At 41.8% G+C, this 24,786-nt stretch overlaps 1 protein-coding gene across 1 annotated transcript in view; it reads left to right on the forward strand.

Annotated features, from left to right (window-relative positions):
- Positions 1 to 10,689: 10,689 nt before the first annotated feature.
- Positions 10,690 to 24,786, forward strand: part of LOC113471228 (coiled-coil and C2 domain-containing protein 2A-like) — a gene marked incomplete at its 3' end in the record, with an annotated part of 17,117 nt that continues 3,020 nt past the window's right edge. Inside the window, exons 1-16 of the mRNA XM_026830200.1 lie at positions 10,690 to 10,874; positions 11,289 to 11,495; positions 12,081 to 12,174; positions 13,558 to 13,733; positions 15,567 to 15,806; positions 16,609 to 16,701; positions 17,323 to 17,565; positions 17,636 to 17,649; positions 17,802 to 17,887; positions 18,065 to 18,320; positions 19,009 to 19,161; positions 19,645 to 19,878; positions 20,611 to 20,858; positions 21,979 to 22,192; positions 23,937 to 24,121; positions 24,676 to 24,777. Coding sequence (XP_026686001.1) covers positions 10,690 to 10,874; positions 11,289 to 11,495; positions 12,081 to 12,174; positions 13,558 to 13,733; positions 15,567 to 15,806; positions 16,609 to 16,701; positions 17,323 to 17,565; positions 17,636 to 17,649; positions 17,802 to 17,887; positions 18,065 to 18,320; positions 19,009 to 19,161; positions 19,645 to 19,878; positions 20,611 to 20,858; positions 21,979 to 22,192; positions 23,937 to 24,121; positions 24,676 to 24,777 — 2,730 coding nt within the window. The remainder of the gene's footprint in view (positions 10,875 to 11,288; positions 11,496 to 12,080; positions 12,175 to 13,557; positions 13,734 to 15,566; positions 15,807 to 16,608; positions 16,702 to 17,322; positions 17,566 to 17,635; positions 17,650 to 17,801; positions 17,888 to 18,064; positions 18,321 to 19,008; positions 19,162 to 19,644; positions 19,879 to 20,610; positions 20,859 to 21,978; positions 22,193 to 23,936; positions 24,122 to 24,675; positions 24,778 to 24,786) is intronic.

A 24,786-nucleotide genomic window follows, 5' to 3' on the forward strand; every position in this document is an offset into this window, starting at 1 on the left:
TAGGAGGCTCTCAGCTTAATTTCGTGCACGAAGAGCCCACTCTAAGGCTAAAAGTAAAAACTAAAAACAAACTCCTATCATGTCACGTGAGCTCACGTGTGTTTTTACCTTTAGGTGTAGGGGCAAAGAGCCCCAAAATATGGGTTTAGCTTATACGAATCTACGAAAGAAGGCTCTAATACTGTGCTAGCCACAAAATTGTAAAGAGGCTCCCAGCTTTACCACAAATAATGCATGATTTAGACTAGGTACTCTAGACAGGTAACTTCAAAAACTGCACACATGCAGAAAACTGCACACATGCAGAAAACTGCACACATGCAGAAAACTGCACAAATGCAGAAAACTGCACACATGCAGAAAACTGCACACATGCAGAATACTGCACACATGCAGAAAACTGCACAAATGTACATAGTTTATAACACTGAAATCCAGTCAGTACCTAATCGTATTTTTTCCTTAATCGATACAGCTCATCATATCTTCAAATCAGCAATTATTTCCTTGCCCACGAAAATTGGTATTACCTATTGACAAATCAATACCGTCGATGCCATTTATAAACATGAGAGAAGGAACCTGTGGTTACGCCATTATTCTCTTTCTTAACCGATCCACCAGAATAGAACGGTACTTCCTTGGAATCATTCGATTGAGGATCCGACATAGAATTGGCTACCTTAGTTGATGTACAAGGGTAGAATGGTATTGGTTCTTTGGGAGCTTTCGATTTAGGACCAGACATAGAACTGGCGACCTTAGCTGATGCGTTTTCAGGAAAGGCTTCCTCGAAAGATCTCTTTGGTGTACCATTAACAGAAGATGGTGGCGGATTGGAAAACTCGAAAGATATGGTATCCGAGAAGTTGGATTTGATATCCGAGAAGGTGGAAGGCGATTTGACCCATGTCCGCGACTTCTTAGAGCAACGAAGCCAATTCCTTGGGAGCTTTTGATTTATGACCAGACATAGAACTGGCGACCTTAGCAGATGCGTTTTCAGGAAAGGCTTCCTCACAAGATCTCTTTGGTGTACCATTAACAGAAGATGGTGGCGGATTGGAAATCTCGAAAGATATGGTATCCGAGAAGTTGGATTTGATATCCGAGAAGGTGGAAGGCGATTTGACCCATGTCCGCGACTTCTTAGAGCAAGGGTGTGTTGTTTGTTCGTAATGCACGGACCTTGAAATGTTGGATTTATCGTCCTCTTGTTCAACTTTTTGGGTTCGAGTACTTACCTCCCTGTTGGCTTGGTCGTACGATCTCTTGACACCAAAGTTGGTCTTCAAATGGTCAGGTTTCCGATCGTTTTGAACGTCTTTAACAGGTAATTTCTCAGTACTGGAAGCGTTTCGATCGTGGGCAGTTGTTACAGAGTTGAGTGCACCCATTTTACTACGCCCGTAACTTTCGTGTGGCTGAAGCTGGCCCTGTTGTACCAAAAGATGCGAGCGGTTGGAGGTAAGTTGAAATCTCACTGGGCGTCTGAGACAGAAGAGGCCACAGTTGGGATGTTGGCCAAGGTTGGGAAAGCGCAGGCATTGGCGGCGCTTGGAGGACGGGAATTCCTCTGACGGTTCCGGGCGGTAGAAACGGAGTTGTCCCACAAGAAGTCGATGGCAGTGGTGGGACAAGAACAACGTTCGAGCAGGAGGCTCTCAGCTTAATTTCGTGCACGAAAAGCCCACTCTAAGGCTAAAACTAAAAACAAACTTCTATCATGTCACGTGAGCTCACGTGTGTTTTTACCTTTAGGTGTAGGGGCAAAGAGCCCCAAAAGTTGGGTTAAGCTTATACGAATCTACGAAAGAAGGCTCTAATACTGTGCTAGCCACAAATTGTAAAGAGGCTCCCAGCTTTACCACAAATAATGCATAATTTAGACTAGATACTCTACATAGGTAACTTCAAAAACTGCACACATGCAGAAAACTGCACAAATGTAGTTTAAAACACTGAAATCCAGTCAGTACCTAATCGTATTTTTTCCTTAATCGATACAGCTCATCATATCTTCAAATCAGCAATTATTTCCTTGCTGTAATATGCCTCTCATCAGATGGGCGAGAAGAGACACAATACTTCCCATTTAGGTGCTGGGTAAACACTAGAACACCAGAAAGTAAGCCGTTAAAATATTTGCAATCGAAAAACGAATAGGTACAAATTTTCGAGTATTCGTAGACCGTAGACTATACAAATAAAATGATCAAAGGAATTGAGTTCATTACCTTATCTTGGAGTAGTTGCAGTCTTTTTCACTCTAGTTAACTTATGTCTTATGTTATTAGAGCTTATGAAATAAAGAGAGATCGCAGAAAATCGGCAGCATATTCTAGTGACTATATCCTAAAAAGGTATGTCCACACATGGTCGACGGTCGTTGATCAACGTCCATTCACCGCCCGTGGACTATGTGTGGACCTGTGGACACACCTTGAGAGAACAAAACATGGGTTTCATTATTACAAAGTGAACAATTCAAGTTCACGGAAATTGGTATTACCGTATTACCCATTGACAAATCAATACCGTCGATGCCATTTATAAACATGAGAGAAGGAGCCTGTGGTTACGCCATTATTCTCTTTCTTAACCGATCCACCAGAATAGAACGGTACTTCCTTGGAATCATTCGATTGAGGATCAGACAATTCTCAACCTGCGGGCCTCCAAGCTAACTTGGGCTGGTCCCATAAGGGGCCTCTAAGCTAACTTGGGCTGGTCCCATAAGTTTTTCAGTGCGGTCCTTGGCAGCTCAAGGTCGGCCACTCTGCGTTTACTTATGTCTTTCGGACCGTCGCGCCGGAAAGTGTGTATTTTGACCGCGGCAATCTCTCTGAAGACTGAGAGTGAGTGGCCGGCCTATATGAACTCACTATGCTGTGGGAGCTGTAATAAAATTCATGTAAATACCAGTAAAATATGACCAAACATGTTCTGTTCACCTCTGCGCCAATCCTGATACAAACCATATTCGACGGTTGTTTAGCTTTCAAGAGGGAGTGTTTCACCACCGTTTTCATCTCGTACCAAGGAAAATACAGCTATATTTGTCTGTGTTGTAGCATGCCCATCCAGTAGCATGCCCATCCAGTAGTGTGTCCCTCATCAGATGGGTGAGAGGAGGCACAATATCACATCCCACTTGGGTGCTGGGTCAACACGAGAACACCAGAAAATAACCCGATGAAATATTTGCAACCGAAATACGAGCGGAAATTTATTTTTAACAGGGGCTTGGAACAACTCAAATGTGCTCCGAAAAAAAGGTTGAGTATAGCTACCTCACAGGTAGGAATTGCATATTACTTTTGCATTGTAATAAGTATTTAGTCCAGCTGCTAGACGGTATACTGTGGCCACTTGGTAACAGATTGCACTGGGGATCTTCCAATCTGTACAGATAGTTGTGTCCACTAGTCAGGGACGGCCGAAAGTCCCGGGTTCGATTCACGTCAGTAGGAGAAAAAACGGATTGATTGGTTAGCCAACGCATTCGAGCAGAACTCATCAGTTAATCTCTTGATATACCTAGTTACCTACCTAAGCTTATAAGCAGCTCTCGGGTCTGAAGAATAATTCGGAAGTTTGGAACTTGTCTTTTAATTTAAGGAAAAAACCCAGCACTTCAAAAATCAGCAAAACACCAGACACTTTTGCGTGGGCCAGCGCCGATAGCACGCTGAATGCACCAGTTACCATTTTTTCACTGAAGTTAAGCAACGTTGCGCGTGGTTCGTAACCGGATGGGGACAATCAGGGCGATCGCCTGCTACTGGCTTTTCCGGGACGCACTCGGGCTGGGTGAGGTTCATGTGAGGAGGCGGCTAGCTAGTCACCGAATGGAGTATAAAACCTCCAGCACTAAAAACCTCATCAATTGTACAGTGCCTTTAAACTCCCTGAAAAACTGAAAATCACATTCCATCCTGATTCAAAACGGCGGCGCTCAAAGTCATGCCTCTTACGCCGCGCTGATCCGGTACAAAGAACGGGTCAACCACCAGTAATCATTATACAAAATCATCATCTTCTTCTTCTTCTTCTTTCTCCTCAGTCCTAAGATTGGTTGGCAGCTCTCCATTCCGATCGATCTGATGTCTTCGCTTTCATTTCTTGATAACTGGTACAACCCGATGCCTTCACAACTTGATCAATGTACATCAATCTTGGCCTTCCTCTTCCTTGCTTGCCATCTCTTCTTCCTTCTATGATATTGACCAAATACTCATTGTGTCTGAACAAATACAAAATAGGAGACCCTATTTGACTTGGATAATCTAAATATCGAACCGTCAACATCCGGATTAGTCCGGATCCGAAGTCCATCGTCCGAACCACATCACCACTGAGGTCGGTTGGTTGGTTGGTTGGTTGGTTGGTTGGTTGGTTGATTCCATGCCTGGTGTAATCAGTGCATTTTTACCGTGTTCCCAACGTTCAAGTGATGCTATTAAAGTTTTATAATTGCACTGCATACAGTGTATTGAAACATTTCTGCCTGTATTGAAACATTGGAAAATCATATCTATCTGCAGATTCTGCAACTCTTCAATATGCATGCCATACGTCCACCATCTGTTCTTATTGAGACCGATTTATTCAACCAATTTCAGATTTTTACTTTTTTTTTATTGATCGAGTCCTGTTTTAGGAAGATATGAGGTTCAAATATGAAACAAATGAAAAAAGTCACTTTTTTGTTGTGAAATTCAGCCACGTTTTACCAGCCTAGTTACATAAGTAACTCAATTTTCATCACGTTTGCTGCAATGTGAATCTTCCTTGGAAATTCGCCTGACTATATCTATCCGCAGATTCTGCAACTCTTCAATATGCATGCCATACGTCCACCATCTGTTCTTATTGAGACCGATTTATTCAACCAATTTCAGAGATTGGTTTCATCGATTTTTTGCTCTTGTTAGATTTTTTTTTATTATTGATCGAGTCTTGTTTTAGGAAGATAGGAGGTTCAAATATGAAACAAATGAAAAAGGTCACTTTTTTGTTGTGAAATTCAGCCACGTTTTACCAGCCTAGTTACATAGGTAACTCAATTTTCATCACGTTTGCTGCAATGTGAATCTTCCTTGGAAATTCGCCTGACACTCATCTATTCAGACATGGTTTACATTGATTATCAGCGCGGAACGCCTCATACTCATGATAATCATCATTATGTGATTTGTAGGTACAATCAAATCTGGATATTCGAGATCTCAAGAGAACCAGAAATTCGTCACTTGGTCTCATTTACAGACTTGGTTTACATTGATTATCAGCGCGGAATGCCTCATACTCATGAGAATCATCATTATGTGATTTGTAGGTACAATCAAATCTGGATATTCGAGATCTCAAGAGAACCAGAAATTCGTCACTTGGTCTCATTTAGACTTATGTGGATGTTTCTGTCCTTCTTTTAAAAACTGAATATGTTTTGAAAAAGTTCACTTTCCTAAGGACTCGAGTTTTGTTCCCAATTCGCACAAACTTTGCGGGGAGGTTATTTCCAGAATGGGCCGAGCCACAACGTACGGTTCGGTCGCTATTTAGGGGTCAGAGTGTCTCTAATTCAGGGATAAAGTTTCCAAATCCAGGTTTGACTGTACTACTCTATTTAGGGGTCACAGTGCCTCTAATTCAGGGATAAAGTTTCCAAATCCAGGTTTGACTGTACTACTGATAGTTCAGATAATAGTGATTTTAATTCAGGGATTGTGTGTGGCAGCAATAATATGTCCATCAGGCGAACTGATGGAGAACTGAAACTTGATGAAAATTCGATCAGTTCCAACTGACACCTGAAGTGTGTGGCAGCAATATGTCCATCAGGCGAACTGATGGAGAACTGAAACTTGATGAAAATTCGATCAGTTCCAACTGACACTTGACCGACCTGTTGAGTGTGACACGGTTCTATCAGGTACACCTGATCAGTTCTCAGTTTTCGACTATCTTTATTTAAACCTCAATATTGCTATACCATGGAATTCTCCATCCGTGCCACATCAAGCAATTTGTGTAATTTTTGTAGTTCCAAAGCAATTCCAAAGCAATCAGCCCAGTAAAAGTAGCTCAAAAGTAACAAGATTGCCCTGCAGAAGGTCCCGGGTTCGATTCCCACCATCAAATAAATAGATCATCACTCAAGTTAAAAACATCACTCAAGTGAACTAAAAACATTGAAATAAATACCTAGACCATCATTTTCATACCATCCTCCTTCATCAGGAAACAAAATTCCAGATGTAAATTTATTGCCCCAGCTGTTCATCGAACCTGGGACCCTTCTGCCTCACGACCTAGTTCCACCTGACACAACCCTTCTGGTCCCCAAAAAATAATAACTCTAGTTACCTACTTGTGTAAAATTATTATTAAATAATGGATATTAATTTTACCATCTCCCGAACTTTGGTAGTTTGGTTTTGGGAAGGAAACAGTTGTTTGAGAGTCAGATGTAAAACAGGTGATACAGAACCATTTACGTATGCTTACCATTAACACAGTTGTATTCTTCTAACATATAACAGAACACTGAATATGTCTGAAGAACTTCTACTAGCAGACATTGATGATTTGAGTGATGACGACAAGAGTGGCAAGTCACAACTGGGCAAATCTGCTGCAGGCGCTGCAGCTTGGGTAAGTTAGAAATCAAATAGAATCTTCTTCTTCTTCCTAGCCTTTTCCTATTTAACACGTTCATCGCCGCAATATTTTATATGACATGTTGTACTCTGCCAACCTTGTTCAGCCAAAATACCTGCCGCCAGGTCGAAGTGGTCAAGACGCCTGGTAATCAGGAGGGCGCGGATTAGGGATGGGTAAATATTCTCTGAGTCGATTCAAAGAGTCGAATATTTCAAAAGAATCGTGAATCGCGATTCTTAAATTCAAAGAATCGCGATTCTTTGAAGAGTCGAGGTTGTACCTACGTTGCCGTGCCCTGTACAACTACAATTTTAGTCTCCCCCGCCTACAAAAGAATCGCGATTCTTTTAGAGTCGATTCTTTGAGTCGAATATTTGAAAAGAATCGAATCGTGGTATTCGAATATTCAAAAAGAGTCGAATATCCCATCCCTAGCGCGGATTCAATCCCAGCCGAGGCACGGAGTTTGATTGTAATTAATTTTCGAGAAATTGACCACGTAATAATGGAGCTCTAAGTAAGGCCTAGGTTGTAGAGAACGTCTCCGGTGTTGAGCTCGCCTAATGGTTGCCTAACCTTGCTAAAATAGGTGCCAATCTTTTCTGAATGTTTTGTGGTTTTAAATTTGGGTTGCATTCGGTCTCAAGAGAACTGAGGCCTTTTTTTTATTCCTGAAAACAAATTCTCACTTAGATTTCAACATGGACCTCTAAGTCTGGCCCTTAGCTATTCAAATCTATTGGACTTTGTTTCATTTCAGATTGCCCAATCAGATGAGGCGTTCGACTTCTTCACCAAGGTGTCAATCTTTTCTGAATGTTTTGTGGTTTTAAATTTGGGTTGCATTCAGTCTCAAGAGAACTGAGGCCTTTTCTTTATTCCTGAAAACAAATTCTCACTTAGCCTTCAACATGGATTTCTAAGCTGGCCCTTAGCTATTCAAATCTATTGGACTTTGTTTCATTTCAGATTGCCCAATCAGATGAGGCGTTCGACTTCTTCACCAAGGTGTGGGACGATGAGAAAGAGACACAGCCAAGCGGAGAGCCCCCCAAATCAAGCTCTGAAACGTCCAGCCCTAAAGGTAAGGAACAATATTGCCCAACGGTTAATATAGTAAAAAAAAGAGCCGTTTTTATTTCGTAGCAATGAAATAACTGCTACATTAGACACTCGTGTCGTATAGCATGCCCATCCCGTAATATGCCTCTCATCAGATGGGTAAAAAGAGACACAATACTCCCCATTTAGGTGCTGGATCAGCACGAGAACACCAGAGAATAACCCGTGGAAATATTTGCGATCGGAAAACGAGTAGGTAGGTACAATTTTTTGTCGATGGTGGGCATCGAACCCGGGACCTTCTGCATGTCAAGCAAGCGCGTTACCACTGGGCTAACATTTCTTTTCGTAGATTCGTATAAGCTCAACCCATCCTTTAGGACCGTTTACCCCTACACCAAAGTCTCGAAGTGGACTTTTCCTGTATGGAAAGTTGGAAACCCTTTGGAATTAAAACTTTTAGGTACCTAAACTTGAACTCACAACTCACTTCCTTCGTTTTTTTTAAGCTTCAGAGCCCCAAGCGGCCCCGGCCGAAATCACCTCAGATGGCGAAGACAAGGCCAAACTGGGAGCTGCCGACTATCTTGGTTTGAGAACTGAGGACACTGAATGGAGTCTGACAACCAAATGGATGCCGGCCATTGACAAGGTGATTTCTGGGCCCAACACTTGGATTTATTATCCTTCTACTGAACCAGGTAAGTACTTAAAGTATCTAGGTTGTATGTGTTATCTTTCAATAGGTACATAGGTGTTTATTATACACAGACACCTACTAGGACTTGGGTTCTTTGGAGATTGACAACCAAATGGATGCCGGCCATTGACAAGGTGATTTCTAAGCCCAACACTTGAATTTATTATCCTTCTACTGACCCAGGTACATAACATAGTATACCTACTTATCTAGGTAGTTTACAAGAAGGTATATGTACTTGGGGGGGGGGGGGGTTTATGGGGGGCTTTTTTTTTTTCTTTTCTTTCTTTCTTTCTTTCTTTTTTTTCTCAAAATGCAGACCGACCCGAGTTAGAGCCTGTTCCCACTTGTGAGATTCATCCGATTTTTTTCCGAATGTCCTGTAGGCAATGTAATTTAAATCAGAGTGTTCACACTACACTACACACGACACGATTTTTTTTTCCGAGCGACAAGTCTGAACGGGCTTTTAGTTCACTTCGTTTCGTACAATTTCACTTCTGCGTTCATCACAAAATCTTCACACACAATAGAACAACATTTTGGATCAATTTTTCCGTCCATTGACCGATTCTGTTTTCTTTCTACTTTCCAGGAAACCGAGTCCGATCTACGAAAGCCAAGTTTGGGCAACACGACGGCTTTCGACAGCCGAAGACCGTCCGTGGCGGACACATCCGAGGGCAGCCGAAGTCAGACGCCGCATTCCGACACCCGCTCGTACAGGGAGAGGCTCAAAGATCGAATACAAACCGTTAAGGTAACGCTCGGGCTTTACTTTTTTCCAACAAACCTCAGTGGTGTAGTGGTTAGAGCGGTGAACTCTGGATCTGGAGGTTGGTGGTTCGAGTCCAAGTCAAGTCATAACATAGTGTATTAAGCGGGGAACGACATTTGTGACAAGCATTTATGCTCAACACAATTTAAATTCATAAAGTTCGCTCCGAGCGGGAATTCAACCCGCGACCTGGGGCTTACAAGGCAGACACTCTATCCTTCAAGTTGACTAGGCCTCTCTAATCGACATGTGTTTAGTCACCCGTGGTTGTCATGGCAACAATTTGTTTGTTTACATACAAACAAAAAACACATCACACATTGCAAATGAATTCACGTACCTATGCTCAGTTTAAGCTTTTCTTTGAGTGGTATAGCTTAAAATTGTGAAGAAAGTGTTCTTTTGTTAATAAGCCCCAAAAATTAAACTCGGACATTAGTCCATTTTAAATAACCGGTGTAGACTCTGTACTCTGTAGACAAGTGTAGAGACTAACACATTGGACTTCGGATCTGAGGGTTGGTGGCAGAGGGAATATTTTAAATTGCTCCATGGGTAAAGAGTAAGCCATATCTATTACTTATTTATATTGAGATGATTTGTGTTTATGTATGTTTATAAATAAATGGTTTTATATATTTTAAAAAATAGTACTTAATTTGACTTGTTTTTCTAGGAGAAAGCAAGCTCCTCCGTGTTTACAACCCAGTCTAGGAGTAGACTTCGGCAGAAACTAATGAAACAACACAGTACTCTCAGTCATTTTCAAAATTAAGCCCCCCCAAAAATTTAGGCAAGAACCGCCTATGTACTTCTTGTGTATGGAAACCCTTCGGAATTAAAACTTTTAGGTACCTAAACTTGAACTCACAACTCACTTCCTTCGTTTTTTTAAGCTTCAGAGCCCCAAGCAGCCCCGGCCGAAATCACCTCAGATGGCGAAGACAAGGCCAAACTGGGAGCTGCCGACTATCTTGGTTTGAGAACTGAGGACACTGAATAGAGAGAACAAGGACAGGATAGGAGAAAGCCAGCCTTGCCAATAACCTTATCTGTTTAGGTTTAGGAAAGAGATTGGTCTGGGTGGGAATCGAACCCGCGACCTAGCGCTTACAAGGCAGACGCCCTACCCTCCATGCTTATCAGGATTTTTTTTTTTTTTTTAAGAGGTTTTATAGCGGAAACTGTGACTGCTAAGGTCTTATTGTCCCAAAATCGAGTAGAGAAGGAAGACAGGATAGGAGAAAGCCAGCAGTTCTAAGAGTGAACGTTATCCATTGAGCATAAAATCCGCCCTGGCTGGGAAGCTTACCAGGCTGTTTTTTTTTTTTTTTTTTTTTTTTTTTTTTTTATAAAAAAAAGAATTAATCTAAAAAAAAAAAGGGGGCTTTACTTTTTTTTTTTTTTTTTCTCTCAATAATAATCAGGAATTAATCTAATAACTAAGTAGGTGCTTACTTACCTAGTCTACCTATTCAAAATGAAATTTCTGATTGATTCCAAAAACACCAGGTACGTTCACCGGACGAGTACAAACATTAGCAGACGTGTGGCGCAGAGATTGGCAGCGCTGCGAAGTGCCAAGTACGCCCTGGTGAATTTAGTTCGGGAAACTGAAGAGCAGGAGGGAGAGGAGAGGAAGAAAAATGTCGACGCTATTCAGAAGTAAGTGGAGACCCGGTTCGATTCCCGGCGAGACTGAACTTTTTCCTTAGAAGTCAGATATTGTCCTAAAGACAAAAAAAGCAACCTCCGTGGCCGAGTGGGTATCACACTAGGCTTGCACTCCGGAGGTCCCGGGTTCGATTCCCGGCGGGGTCGAAGTTTTTTCGGCTCTGTGCTTGTAATTCGGAGTGCACTCAGCCTCGTGAGGACAATGGAGTAGCTACTTTAATCGAGTAGCGACCAGTGGCGGCATTAGCAGTGTTAATTGATGATACGAGTACATGAAAATTAATAGTAAAGGAGGCACTTATCTGTGATGCCCACAAAAGTTGTAAAAAAGCTCTCTGCTTTACCACAAAGATTATTTATTTGATTTAATACCAAGTACTTATATTTCTCTTCTCTCTCCTTCAGATACAAACTGCAAATCCGAGAGGCGCGCGCGCTCAAATTTCGCGAACAGAAGATGGACCGCGAGCTATTAGCGCAAGTTCTCATCACTTGGCGCGAACTCAAACATTTGCGCGAACTTCAGAAATACAGCAACACGGATTTGAAGCTGAAAATCACCCAGGTCGAAGACCCGAGCGCTAGGGAAGATTATGAGACTGAAATAAATGAGTGAGTAATAAAATGAATGACCAAGTCAGCTCCCATGACGTAGTGGTCACTGCGCTCGCCTTACACGCGGGAGACCCGGGTTCAATTCGTGGCGAAATCAAAAGATGATTCCATGACTCGCTGTTTGGCCCACTCAGCCTCGCGGGGGAAATGAGTAGCTATGTTATATAAATGTGCATAGCGACCGGTGCCAGCATGGTATAAATGTGCATAGCGACCGGTGCCAGCATGGTTACAACGAGTGCTACCCTCCAAGCTAACTAGACGGGGTTTTCATATTTAATGTTACTTTTTTTTAAAGGGAAAGAGCTGGCCGTCATTCTGTGCGTATTGTGTCATTGAAGCCTTTTGGTGGATTTCACATCCACCAAAAGGCTAAAGAGAGATTTCACTAATGGAAAAAATTTTAACTATCCAAAAAAAGAGGGTTTTTAAAAACTCCTTTTTGGACTCCCCTTCCCCTTCCTCTTTTGGATTTGGATTGAATTGATCATTAAAAATTCTCCCATTAATGAAATCTCTCATTAAGTCATTGGTGAAACCCACCATTAATCTAAAAAAATGTGATTGTTATTTGTTTACTAGGACTTGGAATGAAATGCTAGAAGAGGCATTGGACACCTATGAAGAACAGAAGAAGATCTATGATGCCTGGCTTATCAAACATCAAGATGATGATGTAAGTATCAACCAATAATAAAGAGTAAATATCAAATCGAATCTCAAATTCTTTCTGGTAAAGCAAAGCTTTTTCACAACTTTGTGGATATCACATCATTACTAAGTGCTTCTTTGCAAGCAACTTCCATATTTCAAGAGTCTTTTTACACTGGTAATGCCGCCACTGGTCGCTACTCAATTAAAGTATAGTTGAGAGTTCAGTCGTACTTGTTGTGTTCTGTTAGTCAAGTAGGAAGTAAACCAGGTAAGTGCAGTGTCTGTCAGTCCTATGTTTCGTAGTTCTTGTAGCAGTTTGTCGTGTTGTATGGAGTCGTAAGCTTTAGCTATGTCTAGAAAGCATGCTATTACCTTTTTTCCCCTGTCCATGTTGTCATATAGGTAAGTCGTTAAGTCAATTAGTGTGTCTTCTGTCCCTATACCCCTCCTAAACCCGTATTGTCTGTCAGTCAGTACGTTGTATGTTTGTAAGTATTTGTCAAGTCTTGTCTTTATTATTCTCTCCAGTACCTTGCTAAATATTGTCAACAGTGATATAGGTCTGTAGTTGGGTAGTTGTTTAGTATTGCCTTTTTTGTGAATTGGCACAATAATACAGTTTTTGTAGGAGTCAGGGAATTGTCCTTTAGCCATACTCAAGTTGATAATTTTAGTCAGTGGAGTCAATATATGAGGTAAGATTTGTTTCAGTATTTTAGTTTGTAGTCCGTCTTGTCCTGGTGCTGACTTGTTTTTAAATGACATAACTGTCTTGTAGACTTCATGTGTCGTAGTTGTGTCAAATGTTGATAGTAATGGATATGTTGGTTGGTCCTGTCTGTCATTGTTAGTTGGTAGAATCGGTACAGTAATGGAGTCAGATATGTTTTTGCCAACATTTTTAAAATAATTATTAATAATGTTGGCGCAGCATGTCGTGTCTGTGTCACAGTTATAGTCAGTGTTGTTGTGTGTAATAGTTTTCAATTTAGCTTTATTATTAGGTTTGTTAATGACGTCATGTATTACTGTCCAAAGTTTTCTTTTGTCGTCTCTGTTTTCGTCCAAGTTACGTTTAATGTCCAAGTCTCGTGCTGTTCTGATGGATTTAGAAACAATATTTCTCACTCTCTTGTAATAGTCATGTAGTCTTATGTTGTCCGGGTTTCGTTTTGTCAGTCTAGCAAGTCTGTCCCTATTCCTTATAGATCTAAGCAGAGCTTGTGTCATCCAAGGTTTAATAGGTGTAAGTCTGTTGGTATAGTTTTTAATCTCAGAACTTGAACTAATATGTTCTTCAATTATTTCAGTCAGTTGGTTTGCAGTGAAGTTGACGTCACCGGGAATCATACCCGGGACTTCTATCGGGAATCGGGTACAAACAAAGTATTTCGCCCATTTTCAGGAGCCCTCTCCGCCCGAAGACAGACTGGAGCCCCCCAGCCCCGTGAATCAGGAGGCCCTTCGTGAGGCCATGATGAGCCAACTGGCCCAAAGCGTGCGGCCCCCTACCGAGCCTCTTGTTCATATAGAACTGGCCCATACTGGGGTCACCCCTGAATCTGAAATAACTGATCAGAGGTAAGTAAGATGAAAGGCCCGGCCCACTTGTCGGAAAAAAATCGTGTCGTACGTAGTGGGAACATTCTCATTTAAAAGACATTGCCTGCAAGGACATTTTGTGTCGTTCGTAAGTGGGACTGTGGGAATAGGTACTCTTATTTAAATTACACTGCCTACAAGGAAATTTTGTGTCGTTCGGGAAAAAATCGTGTTGTGTGTAGTGGGAACACTCTTATTTAAATTACAGTACCTACGGGACAATCGGAAAAAAATCGGATGAAACGGCCTTTACTGAAGGAACGAAGAGACTTTATATTGTTATTTTTTAGAGGTTTGATAGGGGAAACTGTAACAGAGGTCTTCTTATCGTCCCGAAAGCGAACAGAAAATGAGGTTAGGATAGGGGAAACCTAGCCGTTCTGAGAACGAACCTTATCTGTTTAGGATAAATTTCCGAAATCGAACCCGCGACCTAGTATAAGTGTAGGCGTGCTACCTTTCAAGCTAACAACATCATCTGCAATGCTCCATTTAATATCGATATCCGGCAGGAAACTGTGGCCTCTTTGAAATCTAAGCTTCCACTTATCAACACCCTACATCATTAGACTGATCTGTCCTGGGTGAGATAGAGGTGGTATGCCACTTGGATTAAAATGTGTGGGCAATACCAACCATTCGTTTGTATCTCTCTATGATTTTTTTTTTTTTTTATTTTGTTTTTTTAAATCTAGCATATAAGAACCAGGGTGTCTACCAGACTGGAAAACCGGGAATTGTCAGGGAATTTCACGGAGACTGGAAAAGTCAGGGAATTGTCAGGGAATTTCTCAAAAAATTGACAAAAATCGAAAAAAGTCAGGGAATTTTTCAAAGCCTTAAAAAAAAAGAATTTTCGGTCCATAAAAAAGTATGCAACCTTGAAGGGGCAACTCATATTTTCTCGAAAAAATTTCGCCTGTGGCGCTGTAATTATAGAAATGTATTAGGGGAAATTTTCAAAGCCTAAAAAATGGAAAAAGAATTTTTGGTGAGTAAAAAAAGTATGCAACCTTGAAAAGGCTACTTAAATTTTCTCGCAAAAATTTTGCCTGCGGCGCTGTAATAATTTTGTGTTCTATAGAAACGTATTGGGGGGGGAATAAACAATACTCGTCTTGTATGTACTTGTAATGAATTTGATGGCACATTCGTTCTTATTTGAGACATTGCCTGCAAGGACATTTTGAGTCGTTCGTATGTGGGACTGTGGGAATAGGTACTCTTATTTAAATTACACGGCCTACAAGGAAATTTTGTGTCGTTCGGGAAAAAATCGTGTTGTGTGTAGTGGGAACACTCTCATTTAAGACATTGCCTGCAAGGACATTTTGAGTCGTTCGTAAGTGGGACTGTGGGAATAGGTACTCTTATTTAAATTGTACTGCCTACAAGGACATTTTGTGTCGTTCGGGGAAAAAAAATCGTGTCGTGTGTAGTGGGAATACTCTTATTTAAATAACATTGCCTACAAGGACATTTTGTGTCGTTCGGGAAAAAATCGTGTCGTGTGTAGTGGGAACACTCTCATTTAAATTACATTGCCTACAGGACATTCGGAAAAAATCGGATGAAACGGCCTTTACTAAAGAAACGAGGGAATCAGGCTGTATGTCGTAAATTATTGATGTGAAAAAAAAGTGGATATAACTTTCGAAATTTTTTGATATTGGCTTGTTACATCGCTGTCGCGTATTTTTGGTCTGATTATGAGAATCTTAGTGTTCTCGAAAGCTCACCAAACTTTCTTTCTTGAAAGTCGAATCCTAATTGTCTTCTTAATTCTAAAAACTGTTCTTTCTCTCCCCTCAGTGAACTCACTCGGCGTGCAGCCCTAAGGAAGGTCTCCATCTGGCTCAAAATCCTCTACAACGGAGTCGAGTTGTGTCGCTCACCGCATCAGCCGTTGAGTTGCGATTTTCGCGTTCGATTCAATCAACTGTTCACTATTCGGATTCTGAATCCACCGGAGGAATTGAGTGTTGAGATACACAGCGAGGGACCGGGCAAGTGTCGACCCCTGGCGAGCGTTTTTGTACCTATCCCTAATAGGTGAGTGGATAGATTTATCTGAAAAGAGTTTTCAGGGTACATTTTTCCCAATACATAAGAACTTATAAGAAGTAAAATAATAAGTAAAATAATAAAGGGATACAAACAACCTTCTTTTATCTTAATTTTTGCTAATTCTTAATGGGATCATTGAACGATCTCTGCTGTGTTACCGTATCCTGTTTCCATTTCCCCACATAGTCGACCAGCCAACATATGTAGATCCACCTCGTCGGTCAACTATGTGTGTACACACCTTAAGGGCTGGTAGCAGTCGTGAGAATATTTGACCTTTTCTCCCGTATAGCCCAAAATATCGGAACTTTGGCCCTGTATAACGGCCCAACAACCTTCTAAAAACGGGGCCCAGGACCATTTTCGATCTACATAGGTAATTTAACACATCCCTGTGTCAAGTTTGAGCGACTTTGGCCAACTTTACCTTTACCCATTATTATTATTATAATTGTAAATCTGTCTAAAAGACAGGTATCAACCGAGTTTCCCTTTACCCATAGGTCCCTTAAATTTTGCAGAGAGGTTCGATAATTTATGAGTATCACAAGTGTCCTTGATAATATTACATCTAAAGATGTGTACACACATGGTCGACCGGCCATCGATCGATGTCGACTGAACCGTCCACACTGCCTTGACAACATAGATTCACTTTCACCTCATCGAACGACTATGTTTGGACAGCATTTTCCCTCAAAGTTAAGGTTGCCTTACACCTCCGCCACTTTGGGCTTTTTGTGTATGTTTGAACACACTTTAATAATGTGCCCCCTGTTATTTTCAGTGCTTCGACACTGGAAAATTCACCGCCTGAAGAGCACGAGTTTGGGTGCGAGTTGATATGGCATTGTACTGGCAGTAGTGGCGTAGTAGGAATGTATCACACATAGCTGACTCACACATATTCTGATCCAAACTGAACAATCGTGCTTTGTTTTGAATAATTTAGGGCATAAGCTGAGCGAGTGCTTTCTTCGTAAAATAAATAATAATAGGTAATAATGATAATAATAATAGTAGTGCTTATTTATACTGCTCGCATAGGACTGAAAAGTCCCTTTATTCCAGCAGTAGGCTAATACTATTATTGTGGTCAAATTTTCAAATTATACTGAGGATAAAATTCCATACCTCGGCTGGGATTGAACCCACGCCCTCCTGTTTACCAGGCGAGCGCCTTATTGAGGATAAAATTCCATACCTCGGCTGGGATTGAACCCACGCCCTCCTGTTTACCAGGCGAGCGCCTTGACCAAACCACCGAGGCTTAGTCTGGCTGGGGGAATTTGAACAGAGAGTGTAGACCTGTTTAATCTGGCTAAGGGACTAACAGATAAAATTCCATACCTCGGCTGGGATTGAACCCACGCCCTCCTGTTTACCAGGCGAGCGCCTTGACCACTACACCACCAGGAATAATGGCTTTTGTAAATAATTTCCTATTTCGATTTTAATAATGGTGTGCCAAAATCATCATGTATTCCTTACCCCCTTCCAGTGCTTCGACACTGGAAAATTCACCGCCTGAAGAGCACGAGTTTGGGTGCGAGTTGATATGGCATTGTACTGGCAGTAGTGGCGTAGGCAGTGGTACCCTGTTCTATTTGACCCCCGAGTCAGGCCAAGGGAACTCTGGACAGGGGTATTGTCTGTATACTTCTGGTACACTGAGGTGCATGGCTGGCTGGATGTGCAATGAGGGACGGGTGTATTCGGTGCCCCCTGAGATGTTGAACCAAAGGTAAGAGGTATAATAATGGAACTTTTACCTAATTCTTAACGTTACCTAACTTATGTGTTCTATTTTCCAGGTCCCTGTGCATCCGTTTGTAGAGGTGTGATTCGAAGGTTTTTCAGCTCGTACTACCTCAGCAGAAGGGGCTAATCCTACCTGGAACCTCCATCCGGATACCAACCACGCGCAACGTAGCTTAACTTGAGTATTTATTTTCCAGATCCCTGTACGTCCGTTTGTAGAGGTGTCATTCGAAGGTTTCTCTGCCCGAACTACCACAGCAGAAGGGGCTAATCCTACCTGGAACCTCCATCCGGATACCAACCACGCGCAACGTAGCTTAACTTGAGTGTTTATTTTCCAGATCCCTGTACGTCCGTTTGTAGAGGTGTCATTCGAAGGTTTCTCTGCTCGTACTACCACAGCAGAAGGTGCCAATCCTACTTGGAATCATCCAGATACCAACCACTCGCAACGTTAATTAACCTCAACGTTCTATTTCCAGGTCCCTGTACGTCCGTTCGTAGAGGTGTCGTTTGAAGGTTTCTCTGCGCGCACTACCACAGCAGAAGGTGCTAATCCTACTTGGAATCATCCAGATACCAACCACACTCAACGTTGTTTAACCTCAATGTCTATTTTTCAAGTCCCTGTACGTCCGTTTGTAGAGGTGTCATTCGAAGGGTTCTCTGCTCGTACTACCTCAGCAGAAGGTTCTAATCCTACCTGGAACCTCCATCCGGATACCAACCACGCGCAACGTAGCTTAACTTGAGTGTTTATTTTCCAGGTCCCTGTGCGTCCGTTTGTAGAGGTGTCATTCGAAGGTTTCTCTGCGCGCACTACCACAGCAGAAGGGGCTAATCCTACTTGGAATCAAGATTTAATCATACCTATATTACCAGCTACGAGTGATTTTTCGCCGGGGGCCCTGCAGAATATTACCAGCTGCTTGCATGTTCATTTGTTTGATGAAATAGTAGTAGGTAGGTAATATCCACCAGTAAATTCAATTTAAATTGTATTTAGGTAATTATGTATGAACAATTATGTCAATCAAGGGTTTGATGGCAGAGATTGCCTTAGGCAATAATCACGCCCTATTGTAATTTTGTCATTATTTATTACAATAAAAGAGTTATATTAATCAAACTACAAATTAAATCACCTACTCTCAAGTTTTTGGTGGTAAAGCAGAGCTTTTTAATCAATTTCCATATATCAATAATCTTTCTACACTGGTAATCCCGCCATTTTTCGCTACTCTAAGTAACTACTCAATTGTCCTCACAAGGCTGAGTGCACCCCGAACTCCAAGCACAGAGCCGAAAAAAACCTCGGCCCCGCCGGGAATTGAACCCGGGACCTCCGGCGTGCAACCCACTCGGCCACCGAGATTGCTCCCTGGAAAGAATGTTTTTTTCCAATAAAATGCTATTCTGATTCTAGATTTGATTGAGGACGAAGCTCAAAGGGAGAATAACATACATCAGCGTCTGGAAAGAAACTGGTTGGGCAGTCTAACCATACCATTCTCTACGCTATACTTCAACTCTAAAATTGAAGGCACGTTCAAGCTGTATTCACCTCCCTTCTTACTAGGTAAGTAACTATACACACTATCACGTCACGTGAGCTCATGACTTTTAAGCGCCGCCATTTTGAATCAGGATGGAATGTGACAATTTGAAGTATGTCACCCTCAGTACTCTTCTTAACCACAAAAAGTTCTATTAAAATCGGTCGAGCCGTTTTCTCGTGAAAAGAGGAAGGACAACAACAGGTCTATTTCGCGTAACAGACAGACGGATTTTTTTCTAATGTGATTTTTGGGGTTCTTGATGCATAAGGAATAAGATGTAAGAATAACTAAAAATTTCACGATTCTTTACAATGTACAGACAAATTTACAATTTTATTAGAATTTTCTACAATTTTCACCGATTATATGTTTCTATTTTAAGTTTTAACCCTATAATTTCCCAAGTACCTATAACATAATTTTCATTCTTAGTCAAGTGAAAACTTGGTACTTCTTTATCCCATCATTTACCCTGACATTGTCCTTACTCCCCCACTTGCCAGGCTACGACCGTTCCACAAGTTGTGAGGAAGCCTCCTATCTGCGGCACTCCACATTTCTCACTCTCATTATCATGGTGCAGCCCCCCCTCAACCCCCCCGAGCCTCTCACCGAGAACCTGGACTGCTCCGAGGCCCCCTATGTTGAGAAACACTTGCGCCAATTCCAGGCGGAGTATAAGCTTCGCTTCCCGCATCGAGAAATGAAAAGTCTCGTGATTGATGTGACCGGGAGACGTACATGAGGTGACGGAGCTTATTTTTCAGTTGAGTAACGTGGTCAGTCCATTTCAAGTGTTGGTCAATTATAATCCCTAAGTATCTAGTCTTGTTCAGTTTTTGTAAGTTAATAGTTGTGTTAGTGTTGTCCGTCACTTGTATGGTCGATGTTCGTGGTTGTCCTCGTATGTCAATGGAAAAAGTCATGTAACTGGATTTGTCGAAATTGATTTTGAGTGACATGCTGGAATCTACATTATTTCAGAACGCCCATATAGAGCAAGAGTCGACTCATTCGTCTCAATTCCGAATCAATCTGCTCACTCAAATGTTGGAGCTGTGCTCTGTGCAAGACATAGAGACAAATCCGCGTCTCACATTGCTTACTCTAAGAGATCGATATTGGGTGCTGATGCTAAATTATTGCGATATGAATTTGGAAAAATCACACTATGCTGCAGTGAGCATCAAAGTTGTGACATAGTAACACAAAGAAACAAGATTTATCTCTTTAAATTAACAGGAAAGAGTTAGCCCCTTGCATGCGATTCAGAAGGTCCGTAGTTTGATGCCCACAAAAAAAAAGCTCTCCGACACTGTTTACACTCACTGTTTACTTTAAGTATTTCAGAACGCCCATATAGATCAAGAGTCGACTTATTCGTCTCAATTTCGAATCAATCTGCTCACTCAAATGTTGGAACTGTGCTCTTCAATTCCCTATGTAGAGAGTTGACTCATTAAAAATAGTATCCACTTCAACTCACTCACTGACTCACTCTCTATTTCAGAACGCCCATATAGATGAAGAGTCGACTCACTCCTCTCAATTTCGACTCAATCTGCTCACTCAAATGTTGGAGCTGTGCTCTGTGCAAGACATAGAGACAAATCCGCGTCTCACATTGCTTACTCTAAGAGATCGCGGAGAACCGGAGTTTCGTGGTATGAGATCTATTCCATTGAGAGAACGAGAGATACCCAATGATGTGTTTAAGGTGAGGTTTTAGAGCAGTGATCTTCAACCGGGGTGTCACGGGTTTATTCCAAGGGTGTCACGAAATTTTCAGAAGAGATAGTCAAGACGCTCGCCTGGTAATGAAGAGGGCGTGGGTTCGATCCCAGCCGAGGCATGGAATTTTATCCTCATTCGAGAATTTGACCATATAATAATGGTGCTCTAAGGGTTAGGTGGTAGAGAACCCCTCCACCGTTAACCTCGCCTAGTGTTAATTCCATACCTCGGCTGGGATTGAACCGATGCCCTCCTGTTTACCAGGCGAGCATGAGATCTATTCCATTGAGAGAACGAGAGATACCCAATGATGTGTTTAGGGTGAGGTTTTAGAGCAGCGATCTTCAACCGGGGTGTCACGGGTTTGTTCCAAGGGTGTCACGAAATTTTCAGAAGAGGTGGTGTAGTGGTCAAGACACTCGCCTGGTAATGAGGAGGGCGTGGGTTCGATCCCAGCCGAGGCATGGAATTTTATCCTCATTCGAGAATTTGACCACATAATAATGGTGCTCTGAGGGTTAGGTGGCAGAGAACCCCTCCACCGTTAACCTCGCCTAGTGTTAATTCCATACCTCGGCTGGGATTGAACCGATGCCCTCCTGTTTACCAGGCGAGCGTCTTGACCACTACACCACCGAGACAGGCTAGTTATGCAGGCCACGAAGGCGCAAAACCTGCTCTGATGAGCCTTCTCCACCTGGACCAATGTATTGAAATGTCTGTGCCTAACAAGTAAAATTAAATAACTTAGCAAGGGATTTGCATGCTACGACACAGACCACAGGAGTCGAATGTAGCAATTGTTTGTAGTTATGCAGGCCACGAAGGTGCAAAACCTGCTCTGATGCGCCTTCTCCACCTGGACCAATGTATTGAAATATCTGTGCCTAACAAGTAAAATTAAATAACTTAGCAAGGGATTTGCATGCTACGACACAGACCACAGGAGTCGAATGTAGCAATTGTTTCATTGCTACGAAATAAAAACAACGGTGAAACACTTTTTTTTATATTCGTGCCCCTTTTAAAATAAATTTATGAAAAAAACTTTTTTAGTGCATTTTTCTCTGATTGACTCTTTTCAAAAATTGGACTATTTCCAGATTTACGAAAAGCGTCTCCAATCGCCCAGCTTCCCGCTGGAAATTTCCAGCGCGGGACCTCAGCAGAACTCCCTGGAGCTAGTCCGGTCCTGGGGCGGACACTGCCTGAAGAACATACGAGACAGGGTTCTGAAACAATGCAAGCTGGCCCAGCAGCATCGCACCCATACGGATGTGATTAGCGAAGACCATGTACCTGATGTCGGAACCCTAGGTAAGATTAGAACTCACTCTGGGTGATTCCTCAAAAAAAAAAAAAGGCTTGTGTATACAAAATTCTCGTCACAAACGTCGTTCCTCACTTTAATACAACTCGATAAATTTTATGACTTGATTTGTAAATTTTATGTAACGTTAACTGTTTGCCTTTATTCACTTCAGTTTGAGAGAGAGAGAGAGAGTGGGGGGGGGAGGGAAAAAGAGAGAAAAACTGAACCCTAGGTAAGACTACTATCTGATTAAAAAAACCTCGCCTGCGGCGCTGAAAAGGGATAGGGTTCTGAAACAATGCAAGCTGGCCCAGCAGCATCGCACCCATACGGATGTGATTAGTGAAGACCATGTACCTGATGTCGGAACCCTAGGTAAGATTAGAACTCACTCTGGGTGATTCCTCAAAAAAAAAAGGCTTGTGTATACAAAATTCTCGTCACAAACGTCGTTCCTCACTTTAATACAACTCGATAAATTTTATGACTTGATTTGTAAATTTTATGTAACGTTAAACAATAAACACTTAATTAAAATAAAAAAAAACTTATTTTTAGTCCGTCCTTCCTTTATTATTACAATAGTAATAAAAAGGTATAAGGGACGGGCTATTGTATTCGCTTCGGTGTCGTCTGTCTTGAAGAACTTAGTCTTAAGATAGGGACCTTTGTAAAACAATGGGTAGTTCCCGTTTATTTAAATAAAATAAAATAAATAAAAAAAAATTAAAAAACTAGACTGGCAAACCCTTTATCAAGATTTCTAAAAAAAAAAAAAAAAAAAAAAAAAATTTTTTTTTTTTTATTTAGAGCTAGTCCGGTCCTGGGGCGGACACTGCCTGAAGAACATACGAGACCGGGTTCTGAAACAATGCAAGCTGGCCCAGCAGCATCGCACTCATACGGATGTGATTAGCGAAGACCATGTACCTGATGTCGGAACCCTAGGTAAGATTAGAACTCACTCTGGGTGATTCCTCAAAAAAAAAAAAAGGCTTGTGTATACAAAATTCTCGTCACAAATGTCGTTCCTCACTTTAATACACCTCTATAAATTTTATGACCATCTCGGTGGTGTAGTGGTCAAGGCGCTCGCCTGGTAAACAGGAGGGCGTGGGTTCAATCCCAGCCGAGGTATGGAATTTTATCCTTAATATAATTTGAGAATTTGACCACAATAATAGTAGTAGCCTACTGCTGGAGTAAAGGGACTTTTCAGTCCTATGCGAGCAGTATAAATAAGCACTATTATTATTATTTTGCCAGTCCAGAACGGTGAAAGAGATCTCAAGGAAAATTCAGGAAAAAAGCTTCAATAGTTTGGACAAGACTTGAGTTGGATTCGACCCACCAACGTCCACAGCAGAGGGAACTATAAACAGGGAGAACAACACCTAACATTAACCAGCCTAGCTGGTAGTTTTCAAAGGGTTCTCTCTGCTTTTAAAGAATAAACACAGGTCCTCACGATGGTTGGACTGTGGTTCAGGACGAGCCAATTGAAAAGGGCTAGAGACCATCACTCCGGTGTATGTCTGAGAAGAAGAAGAAGAAGAAGAAGAAGAAGAAGAAGAAGAAGAAGAAGAAGAAGAAGAAAAAGATATCCTTTCTTTATTCACCATTCGGCTACAGCTGAACCCGCTGCAACAACATCAACAGTAACGTTAAACAATAAACACTTAATTAAAATAATGAAAAAAAAAGCTTATTTTTTGCCTATAAAACAAAGTTTCCCCCATTTCCCCCCAGGTCTAACGTTCGTCAAGTGGCTTCAACCGGACCGACCGTTGCGTCCTAAACGTAAAGAGCGGAAGAAGGTGCCTGTACAAAGTCTCAGTGGTCAGGAAGTGAAGGTTCTAGTCAGTGTGGTCCGGGCCTTTGAGATACCCATACGGAAAGATGTCGATGCTATATCTGAGGATAAAATATCTATGGTGAGTGTAAAACACCGATTTTATTCAACTAGGAAAAAACTAGAAAGAGGAGGAGGAGAAAAAGAAGAAGAAGAGGAGGAGGAGAAAGAAGAAAAGGAAGACGAAGGAAGAAGAAGAGGAGGAGGAGAAAGAAGGAAAGGAAGACGAAGGAAGAAGAAGAGGAGGAGGAAGAAGAAGAAAAGGACGACGAAGGAAGAGAAGGAAGAAGAAGAAGAGGAGGAAGAGGAAGAAGAAAAGAAAGACGAAGGAAGAAGATGAAAAGGAGGAGGAGGAGGAGGAGGAAGAAGAAGAAGAAGAGGAGGAGGAGGAAGAAGAAAAGGAAGACCAAGGAAGAAGAAGAGTAGGAGGAAGAGCAAGAAGAAAAGGAAGACGAAGAAGAAGAATGTAAAACCTCAGTGGCATAGTGCTCAAGCTGCTCATATAGTTAACAGGAGGGCCCGGGTTCGATCCCAGCCGAGGTGTGGGATTATATCCTCATTTATTGTCTCAAATAATAATAATGGACCTTTAACCTAATTCTTAACGTTACCTAACTTAAGTGTTCTATTTTCCAGGTCCCTGTGCGTCCGTTTGTAGAGGTGTCATTTGAAGGTTTCTCTGCTCGTACTACCTCAGCAGAAGGGGCTAATCCTACTTGGAATCTAGACCATCCGGATGCCAACCAC

The sequence above is a fragment of the Diaphorina citri genome, unplaced genomic scaffold (assembly GCF_000475195.1).
Source record: "Diaphorina citri unplaced genomic scaffold, Diaci psyllid genome assembly version 1.1 scaffold2171, whole genome shotgun sequence".
NCBI lineage: Eukaryota > Metazoa > Arthropoda > Insecta > Hemiptera > Psyllidae > Diaphorina > Diaphorina citri.